This window comes from Mus pahari, chromosome 5 (assembly GCF_900095145.1).
Source record: "Mus pahari chromosome 5, PAHARI_EIJ_v1.1, whole genome shotgun sequence".
Classification (NCBI taxonomy): Eukaryota; Metazoa; Chordata; class Mammalia; order Rodentia; family Muridae; genus Mus; species Mus pahari.
Window position 1 is genome coordinate 131,708,685 of NC_034594.1, and position 11,753 is coordinate 131,720,437.

At 38.9% G+C, this 11,753-nt stretch overlaps 1 protein-coding gene across 1 annotated transcript in view; it reads right to left on the reverse strand.

Moving 5' to 3' along the window:
• The window catches only part of Pappa2 (pappalysin 2), a 238,200-nt gene that overhangs the window by 98,091 nt on the left and 128,356 nt on the right, over positions 1-11,753 (reverse strand). Inside the window, exons 12-13 of the mRNA XM_021198056.1 lie at positions 8,449-8,584; positions 8,052-8,259 (exon numbers count right to left, since the gene is read on the reverse strand). Coding sequence (XP_021053715.1) covers positions 8,052-8,259; positions 8,449-8,584 — 344 coding nt within the window. The remainder of the gene's footprint in view (positions 1-8,051; positions 8,260-8,448; positions 8,585-11,753) is intronic.

Below are 11,753 nucleotides of genomic sequence, written 5' to 3' on the forward strand. Positions count from 1 at the left end.
TTTTTTTTTTTTTTTTTTTTTTTTTTGGTTTGGGCTAGAATACTATAGGGCCTGAGTCAAAACTTCTCATTTCCCGGGGCTGGAGAGATGGCTCAGCAGTTAAGAGCACTGGCTGCTCTTCCAGAGGAAGCACCCATATGGCAGCTCAGAGTTGTTTGTAACTCCAGTTCCAGAGGATCTGGCCCCTTGTACAGGCAGAGCACCAATGCACATAATAATAAATAAATCTTAAAGAAAAAAAAACTCTTACCTTTCACAGTAACTTCCAATTGCCTGGATTTGTCTATAAATTTCCCTGGTCTGGACTTTACATTTCCCAAATGTCCCCCAAAGTCCAAAATATCTTTATACCTTCCACTTCAATGGCCCAATCCATCAAACATTTCCACCTACTTTCACCCATCAAACATTTCCACCTACCTTCACTGCATTGAGCTGTCATTGACCTTACACCATTTCCTCAAAATAACATGACCAGTTGTGTCAATGCATCTAAAGTGTAAGTCCTCTTTGATTATTGTGAAACCTGTGGAATTCCCATTGCACCAAGTCCAATATACTTTGAAGGAGGGTGGCAGCTTTCTTGAAAATTAGTTGAAGAGATTGGTCATTCTTTCCAGTAAATCTTTTTTACTAAAATCTAATTTCACAGATCCTAGTCTCAGTTTTGTTTATTTGAAATAAGGGGTCTTTTTAAAACATGTACTTCAGTTTTTCAATGATTTCTGGAACATTGTGACATTATGACAAAATATTATAACAAATATTTTGGAAAATGAATATTCTATCTCTTTATACACCTACACATGTATACATATGTTGCTGGATTGTCCAATCCTAATAAGCCCATATAAATGACACACAATCTAGATATTTTAATTACAACCCATATTCTAGATTGAGCAGATCTAGGATTATACTAACTTATTCCCCTGCTATAAGTCCCCTTATCACTTGCTGTTTCTCCTGGCAGTTCTCGTCCATGGTGGCTTCTTCCTACTCAGTCTTCTTCCTCTCCCCCTATCCATTCTCTCTACCTTCCATCCCTTCTTAAGCCTCCAGTCCCACCATTCCCCTCCACTGCCCTATCACAGGCTCTAGTCTTTTATGGCCCAGTAAAAATGGGGAGAAAGTTCAGATGGCATCACTTGTACATGTGATAGTCTGCTCATCAGGGGCATCCACCTCTTGAGGAACTAGTATTATTACCATTAGCATTAGAATACAAGCAACATCAGGTCAACCCCCTACATACATATGCATATCTACCAGAATGAACACACATACATGAAAACCCACCATTAGAAGTAATTCTACTTATGGATTGATTTGTATTATGTTTCTCAGAATGTTCCTTGAAGTGAAACCATAGTTACTATTTTATTCTGAGTATGGCAGTAGACATACACACACACATTTATCGTATGAATCCTAAACTATCACACAAAACAATATTCCATTTTATAAGATGATAATAAGGATCAAAACATAAATATCTGTCTATCTTTCACTTACCTACCATTTATATCCTGGGTAGATAAGAAATAAAACAAATAACTCAGGCTGCACATGCATATCCATTTAAAAAAATAAATACCTGATTCAATTTTACGTGAGAATACTTGGTTTTGATAAGTGATAGGATGAGAGAAATCTCACTTCCCCCTATCATTTTTTGTCAGTATTTATTATTTGCTTTCTATCTCACTTAGAATGTGTACTTTAAATACAAAATGAGTTAATGAAGTTTTAATCCCTTTATATTCGCCTTGAACTTACTTTGAAGCCATCACAAGATCACAAGATTGAAACACCCATTTTTACTTAGCTCAAGGTATTACTGGTACAGAATGGTACCAGTAATAACGCTAGAAGACAGATTGACAACGAATCAATTCAGTAATTGGTTTGGTTGTTCTCTTATGTGCCAAAGCCATGGTGAGTACCTTGATAATGGAAATACAGTGTGGTGGTCTGAATGAAAATACCCCACATAGGTCCATACATTACAACACTTGGTCCCCTGTTGGTGACACCCCTTTGTGAGATTAAGAAGGTGTGGCCTTGTGGGAGAGAGTATGTCATTGGAGGTGGGCTTTGAGTGTTTAAAGACTCATACCACTTGTAGTTTATTTTCTTATTTCATGCTTGTGGATCAAGATGTGAGTTCCCAGCACCCTATTCTTGTTGCCATGACTGGTCATAACTGCCATGCTTCTGGTATACCATCATAGACTCTTATCCCTCTGGAACCCTAAGACAAAATAAAATCACTCCTTTCTTAAGTTGTCTTGCCCATGGTGTTTTATCACAGCAAAGCACAATAACTAATATATTCTCTATAGTATGAAACAGTATCATAGGAAACCAAGCCTTCACTGTGATAAAATGCCAACCCTAACCAGCAGTTTGGGAACTGAAGTGGATGCTGTATGTAGGAATCCTAGGCACATGGGACTAGACAAGTCACAACAACCAAAGGGGGCGCACTGAACTCAGAAGAAGCACTTTCCTTGCATGCTCAGAAAACATGGTGCTAACTGGCAAAAGATAAATATTAACAAAATCCAGATGTGGCTTTACAGTTCAAGCAATGAAAGTAGATATATCCAGAAGAATGAAGAGGTTTGGTAACCACTTCACCTTCTAAGAGGAGAATGAGAAAACATAAAAATAGAGAAAGAGGGGGGAAGCTTCCATGTAGGATACTCCAACCTGGTGTCATCATGTCCTCCAACAAACTATATATACATATTTTTTTTTTCATTTCATGATTCTATTAGGCATTGTCTCAGATTCCTACTGAAATATCAACAGTACAGGAAAATGTGAACATCTGATTCATATCACAAACCAAAACTAGAATCATCTGAAACTTCCTCTTGGTTAAAGAATGAAGTAGAATTAAATTTAGAAACACCATTGGCAGTCAAAGCATATACTTCTTGGTGATTGTTGTAGTTGTTGTTTTTGTTGTTGTTGCTTTTAGGGTAGGTCTGGATAAGAACTCCACTAAAGGAAAGAGACAGACATTTCTTCTTTCTTTTGTGTTTTCCTCCCACTGAAAGAAATGAAGAGAGCTAAGGATACAGCTGAGTAGCAGACACTTGCTTAGCATGATCTAGGCTCTAGTTCAGTTCCAAGTACTACAAAAACATATAAAAGAAACCAAAAACGGTTAAAATAGTTAAACAAATCCTTTCTTTCTTACAAGCCCTACTTTAAAGACCAGATAACTGATCACTGCTTTCTATTAAAAAGAGAGCTGTTCTCCGCCCATCATTCTCATCAACACTGTCCTCAACTCAGCCCAAAACATCAGGTAGACAAAAGCATCAGAGTACATGGATGCACTGAGTCATTGGCGGCAGCCTTTGCATGCTGGGGGTGAATGGTCTAAAAACAAAAATTCTATAGCACCCTAAAGGCTACTAGATGCTTAAAGTTTAGAAGATGATTTTTCAGAACAGAACTTGGCATGTTTTGACATGGTACCACTACTGTCTTTGTAAACAATGCAATGAAGCAATGGGCCCTGGGCTTATTGGCAGTGGAGATAAAGAAAGGTTGAAAATGAAAGAGAGACAAATATTTATCAAACAAATGCAAACAAAATGAAAACAGGAACGGAAATTTTAATTCCAGACAAAGTAGACTTCAAAGACAAACACAGAAGAAGCAAAAGGTTTGGCAGGAGGTAGGAGCTTAACAAAGACCAAACGCTCAGAATAAGCCACACACCTAATTATGAAACATCAAATTAGAGAGTGCTAACCCTGCTGGAAAGTCAGGAATAAACAGAAAGGACTGTTGTCTGGAAGGTTTGTACTAATTTCTCACCCAATGTAGGACAAACAGAGACACTTAGGCAAGTTGAAGGGAGAGAAATAGTCAGGACTTTCAATGCTATCATCAACATCAACCCATGTCCTTGGAAATGGAATGGTATGTTTTATATCCAGAAATTCAACACTGGGGAACCTGTGGATATGTGATCAATCATGATCAAAGGAGTTATAGTCAATTTTTCTACTGAATCATGATTCTGGAAGAATGAATGCCCTGTTGTAGAAGTACCCTGCTCAACAGCAATTCCTGTTTAATTGATAAATCCTGATTTTTATCTTGTGAATTTCCAAAGTCCTGATCTTTAACATTTTAATCTATTTGCATAGACAGCATGTCAATGCCAAATCCCCCTTACATAACAAAAACATGGTTTGCTTTCCCAAAGTCATTGGCATAGTCCTGTGATTCTCGTGCATGTAACAAGTTAACTTGAACTTTTCTCTAAAGTAAAGAGAGAAAGAAAGAGTGTGAGGACAAGAATGGTCTGAGTACTTATTGACTGTTAATGGCCCAAAAAAGAGGACTAAATCTGATCTTCAAGACATATGGGTTCCTGATCAGTAGAATAAGCTGAAAGAGTCAGAAACCGGGCAGCCATCATAAGGTGAATGAGACTAAGAGATCGTCAAAGCTAACAAGTGTTCCCTCTCTACACCCTCACATCTTCCTTTTTTCTGTCTTTCCTTTCTTCCTTCTTTTTATCATAAAACTTTGTTCCCAATGCTTTAATCCTTCATTGTATGTATGCCATATTTTACTCCTAAAATCTTGGGGTCTTCTCCCAGCTTTGTCTATGACTTTGACCTCTTATCTAAATAAATAATACTGCTCACCTAGAAAAAGAGTCCAAAGTGGTCCATATTCAGAGAGGGGGAGGGGAGAGGGAAGGGAGAGGGAAGGGAGAGGGAAGGGAGAGGGAAGGGAGACGGAGTGGAGGGGAGGGGAGGGGAGGGGAGGGGAGGGGAGGGGAGAGGAGAGGAGAGGAGAGGAGAGGAGAGAAGAGAAATCCTCCTGTAGCTCAGGGTTGCCTTGACCTTACTGTGTAGCTGGCAATGATATTGATGACCCTTCTGCTTCTACCTTCCTGAAGCTGGGCTTATAGGCTTATGTTACCATGCTCTTTATATACAGTGCTAGGAATAAAACTTAGTCTCATCAATGACAGACCAGCACTATACCAGGTAAACTCCATCTTACACCCACCTGCTTGTTGATTCTTTAAGACTATAACAAGCATATGACTTGCCTTCAAATGATGTTTCTTAATTTAACTCCACTATACTTCTTACAACCAGACTTTCAGGGCAACATTTGAGTTTACTTTTTTGTCAGCATTTCATGTTTTTGTTGTTGTTGTTGTTTTGTTTTGTTTTGTTTTGTTTTGGCTATTTTTCTGTTTTATTAGGATTTCAGTGGGATGCAAGGAAAAATTACTTTGGACAAAGAAGAAATACTAAATGTCACCATTGAGTCAGATGCAGGATTTTTGGCTTTCAACGGAGATTCTATGAATCAATCAAGTTGGAAAAAAAGTTATACAATTTTAGGAGAGATGGGTTAAAGCTCATTAATAGTTAAATACAAAGTGGATAACGTAGCTTATATCACCAGGCATATGCCAACTCTCTCTTTATTCACCTAAGTTTTAATGGAATTTGGGTCATAGGTCCTAAGGAAGTAGCCAGAAATTCCTTTCTCACAATATATAGAATCTGAGAGTTTCATTTTATAAGGTGTTTACACATACAACAATGATTGATGTGATATTGCCACCAAAGACTTCTATTTTGTAAGTGCGTAAGAATTCACATTTGAAATATATTCATGAGAAAAATACATGAGACTCCTATGTGCCCCGTGTATAAAAATGTACTATATTGTACTGATCTGCTGGCTGCGAAGGAAAAAGCCAATTTTCATGGCTCCTGTCAGTCACATGTGGTTTGGAAATGTTTATGCATTCCAGATGTACTCAGTGTAAACTGGAGAATCAGATCCTATTTCCACTGGCTTGCATGCACGCATATAAAACTTGTTTTTCTCACAGTGCCACATGAAAATACATGAAGAACCAGCAGCAGGGATCACAATTAATTAGCTTCCTTCTTGAACTTTCGCAGCTATGATGCAGAGGGCAATTCTGATCCTTCGTGTTTACAAAGGCTGGGACTTCTGCTTTTCTTTGTTGTTTTCTTGTTCAGTTCTGCTCCATAGAGCATTAAAAACAACTGCCATGCAACATAAATTTCTCATACCTACTATGTGTCAGGTTCCCTGCTAGGCACTAACAAATACTGAGCAGGATTTCCACTACAGGGAGCCCAGAATTCAATGTGAATGAACATGCTTTAACGAAATCAATACCACACAGTGTGGTGGCCACTTTGGTACAATTGACCTAAGAAAACAGTAAAGATGTTTGACAGAGCTTCACAAGATGAGAGTCCTGATGATGCAGTTTGAAATGACAAGGACTGGACGACATTCAAAAGAGTAGGAACATTATGTGCACAGATTCATTGAGAACACATGATTCGAGGACACGAAAGAAATGCTGTGTGGCTTAAGGCCAGACATAGAGGCAATATGGAAAATAACGAGAATACTGAGGTCTAGGTGATAATTATGAAAGACTGACATTTTAATAGTGTGCATTTAGTGTGAAGATCTGAAGGTATCTTCTAAGAATGTATAAAAGCCATAGGTGAACTAGCTAATGATAAAATTCCCAAAATCCACACTGTCTCTCACTCTGTTCTGCTTTCTGACACCTAGCACAATATCTGATTACTGCTCAGTTAACACAAGCCACAACCACTACATATAGTAGATGGTCTCTCAGATTTCCGCAGGGGTCTGTGTTTTTATACAAAATCATGGGTAGACTCATTGACTCATGACTATTGTATCAGACATTTCAGAAGTAGTCACCTGCCATTCCTACTATTAGGTTATGAAAATAACTGAGGCTTCCCTCTTGGGAAATGTCTCAAGTATCGATCATCTCTGGGACCTCTTCTTCTCTTGGATCAATTGCTAGCATATATAATATACACAGTTTGTGGAGTATCTTACATGGATTAAACTGAGTCATACTTACATGTGATTGCCCACTGCTCATATCTATTGGATGTAGCTTATCTGAGGCTACCAGTTGTCACAGTGACAGACTTCAAAGCGAATTCTCCAACTTCCTTTGAGACGCTTTGGTCAACAGCTCAATCACACCCTCAAAAGTGAGCCTAAGCCTATGACAGATCTCTGAGTTGCATCTAGATTTATCACCCTCATATCAAGATGTTGAGTCACTACATTTTGGCGTGGTTTGCTACAGATCAGTAGAAAACCAATATCTTCTACTAGTATTATGTACTCTGCATCACTCTCAGAAAAGGTTTCTAATACACCTGGGATGGATATGGTGGCACTCAGATACATGATGGAACATTGCTTACAACACTAGCTTTTGTGATTAGATTCTGGATCAACTAGCAGGTGGACTCACCTTACTCTCTCGCTTAGAACATTGCAGCACCTCTTATTCTTTGGTTCTAATGATCTATTAGATCACTGAAAGAAACATTCTAAACTACCTACAGCACATATTGTTTAATTTAAAGTGTTCTCCACTTTTAAAACTAGGTTAAGGAATATTTTAAGGTATAACCCTTCTTCTAACTGCTGCTAAGAATCCAGGGATCCTCATGTGTCTAGAAGATGACAATCGTGAATGTCCTCAGAAAGACACATGTAGCTGATAAATTTCCAATTTCCATATGTGGTCTTATGATCATGTGATATGCCTTAGCAAGTAATTCTTAAATTTGAGATATACACTGTCCAGGTGGGAACAAGTAAAGAAAGAGCCTTGAGTTTTCAGCACAAACTTTTGGCAGTTTAAATAACAATGTTGTTTTAAAGTCAGTGACTTTATATGTGAAAAAAGAGGTTAAAACCTTGTAAAGATGTTAAATACTCACGAAAACATTATACTCAACTAAGGAAAGAAGAAAATATCTGAAAAGCCCAAGTTTGACTTCTATGCATTATTTTTGTCTGGTTCTCAGGACTTTTTGATAGTTCTTAAATCCATTCTTTCAGTTAATTATTAAGCAACCACTGTATAACACTATGAGAGCAAATAATAATACATTGTAGTTACAAGGGCACTGGGAGAAAATAGGGAAACACTAGCTCTGTACCTCTTTCCCTGATAATTTTGCTCTGGGATGCAGTTACTGGGAGCTGAAGAACTGGTCTGGGACGAGGTCCTTAGAGCCACTGCTGAGATGCCCACCAGTGAGGATGAAAAATTCAGCAGCATGGCAGAGGTATGTTGGGGGTAGACATTCGCATGATGGCTCACATTGATAACCAGTGGATTATGTTGACACGACAGTCCATAGGTTCCTGAGGAGAAATAAGGTAAAGAACACTACTCTGAGCCATTCGCTTAGAACGTTGCAGCACCTGTTTATCCTCCCTATAGCTATGTGTCATATACAATACCACAAACATTTTCAGACGTCAATATCAAACTGACTCCTGAGCCTATTGGAAGAGCTGCTAGTGGTGTTAAAGAAATAATTCTCAACTCACCAAGAGAGTGGTTGCTTCCACTGACATCAATCAGGTAAAGGGTCACTGTTGCCTGCTGATACTCCCCAGGGGTCAGGCCATCCGATGCCAAGAAAATGAAAATTGCCACTGCAACCCCTGGTCTATTGAAACACACCTAGGAGTAAGCACACACAGTATGAACCACTGTTTCCCCTAGACAAGCAAGGTATGTGCCTATCTTAACTCTATAATTCTAGAGTCGTTCTTTGAATGTAAGAACTTTGTTCTTTGCAATGGGAAACACCATAGAGCGAGCACAATGGGATCCAAGGTGACAGCAGGCATCAAGATGAGCTTGATAAGATGAAAGAAGATCATCAGTACCTGTGGAGCATCCTTTCTCAAAACTGCTTAGTGCTGTTCTTTTCTTCACTACAACTCGGTTTTGTCGCTTATGTGTTTGTTTTGTTTGTTTGTTTTTTGAGAAAACTTCTCATGTAGAACAGTCTGGGTTCGAATTCACTACTTACTGAAGCATGATCTTGAATTCCTGATTGTCCTGCCTCTATCCTTCAAGTACTAGGAGTACAGGAAAGAAATTTCATGTCTGGCTTGGAGCTATAATTTTAAATTTCTCCAGAGGGTTTTGGCAGAGACAATAGTCCTCTCTATATTAATCAATCCCCTTCTACATTAAAGCGAGGGAGTAGACAAGATTACCAATAAGCCACACCTTAGGTAAACAAACTACTTTCTTCTGATCTATCTGAAGATCAGACCATATATCATAGTTATCCTCTCCCTCCCTCTGCTTCCTATACGCTTCCTTGTAACTTCTCCTTTGCCAGGAAACTATGATGTGGGAGAGAAGCTTGGGTTTGAATAAGAATGGCCTTATAAGCTCATAAATTTGAATGCTTAGTCACCAGAGTGCCAGCCACAGTCTCTGCCCCCCTTTCCCATCCCTCCCTCCCCCCCTGGCCTGCCTACCTGCCCTTTTTCTACCTGGAAATCAGGACATAGTTCTCAGCTACTTCTCCAGCACCTTGCTTGGATGCCACCATGACCTGTACCATGAGGACAATGGACTAAACTTCTAAGACTCTAAGTAAGCCCCGAATTAAAAGCTTTCTTTTACAACAGTTGCCTTGGTCATGGCATTACCTTACATCAATAAAGCAGTGACTAAGAAAGATGCTATTATATAATCTGTTGCCTCTGGGGTTTAAAACTTGACAGACTTCTTGTGCAGCTTCCTTTGTGTCTCAAAGTTAGATTCCTGCCCCTTGCTTGAAATCAAGTCAAACTGAAGCAAGAAAAATTCCGAGGTGACAGATTGCAAGACTGTACAATAATAGCCTTTCACTTCTAATTTCTATTAAAAATTATACCTAAAGTTTCCCTCTGCTATGTAGACGTTCCATTCTTTTTATATGGAACTTAAAAAGTTTGGTGTGCATTTTAAAAAAGGATTATCTTTTAATTTTTGAGATCATATTATAATTACAATTTCTCCTTTTTTTTTCTCCCTCCAAACACTCTCATATACCCCTCCTGGCTATTTTTAAAATTTAAGGTCTCTCTTTTCTATTAATTGCATATATAAACCATCACCTATAGATTAAATATATATATATATATATATATATATATATATATTCAGATTCTATAATAGCACTTTTTCTTAGACACACTTTTATATTTGTGTGTATGTATGTGTATGTGTGTATGTGTGTGTGTATGTGTATGTGTATGTGTACGTGTATGTGTGTAACATGCTCAGTATGTATAATGTTACTTGTAAACATGTCTTCAGGCAAGACCATTGTGGCTTTTTCTTGGCTTCTAAGCATGATGTAGTTCCGGTATAGAGCATTGCTCACCTAATTGGTAGAGACCTCCTCTGAAGTGGCTAAAAGAGTAAAACATGTTTTCCATTTTAACAAGAATTCTTTCTTTTCCACAGACTGGGATTTCCTGAGTCCTGGCAGCATGCTTATAGTGTTCATTTAGAACTACTGGCTTAATTAGGGTTATTTTATGATTTTCAGTGGTCAGAGCAGCACAGCTCTCTCCCTTCGTCCTTTCCACCTTTGCGGGAAGGTCCAACCACATTCTTTACACAATGTCTCCCCCACTCTCTTTTCATTTCCCTTCTTTGAAGTAATAAATATTCCTTCATAACTTCAAAAACACCCAGGCCCATAGGTTACAGCTTCTAAAAGGAAGTCCTCTATCCCTGGATGGCCAAGGGTTAGACATAAAACACATCCAGAGTCTAGCTCAAAGCCCTTGACCCCAGCAGCAAATGACATCAAAGCCTCCTGGGAACTCCCCATAGCCCCTTCCTTCCCAAGTACCACAGCAGAGACCTGAGCCTGGGAGACAGCTCTTTTCCTGAGCCAGAAATAAGAGTCCAAAGAGAAGGCCTCAGAACTGAAGATCAAGCTGGCTGCAATAAAACACAGGACCGCTCAGCCTTCCACAAATGCCAGAGTAGGTAGCAGAGGTAGGATTTATGATAGGTGTGGGCTTTTCTGTCTTGAGGGTCCACACCCAAACCTTCCAACGCACTTTGTGTCTCTTGACAACATAGACTTCTGGTTTGAATACCAAATTCCTCCGAAACTTCTAGCCTGTTCTGTGTCAGTGTCTCTGTGCTGTGCTTTGTAGGCAGAGGTTAGAGCGGGACTTCCAGGACACAGATCAAGCAGGAAAAATCACATATGAGACCTATAAGGGGCACCCTGTTGGGTTACACAAAGTAGAGAAACAAGATTGGATCAGGTATGGTTGCTGAATCTTGTGTTTTTCCTTTAACAGGAAAGATAGGCCCATTTAATTTTCAAATAAATTCTGGATATAATCCTCAGCAGCAACTAGAAGCACACAGAGCAAACATTTTATCTCAGAACTTTCTGTACCTCAGTTGCAGAAACCAGTCTGAATCTCCACGTGTACTAATTACCAGTCTAGGTTTAGGTAAAGAGAAGTCAAGACTCACTTTTGAACAGAGGGAGGCGGGGAGAAACAATTTTGAAATCTGAAGACACTTTAACAAAAGAATTTGTCACAAAGAACATTGGAACAAAGAGAAAACAAAGAAAATAGATCATACAGGATATATGCAGATGGTTATGATAATGATAGGTTAGTAGATAGATAATACATAGATAAACAGATGGATGGGAGTGACATGAAAGAGAGAAGAGATGGGTGGGTAGAGCATGACAGAGGGAAAGCTGAGTCAGGTTTGTGACAGATATAGGCAGCTATTAATGAGAGGAAAAGACAGAGAGAGAGAGAGAGAGAGAGAGAGAGAGAGAGAGAGAGAGAGAGAGAGA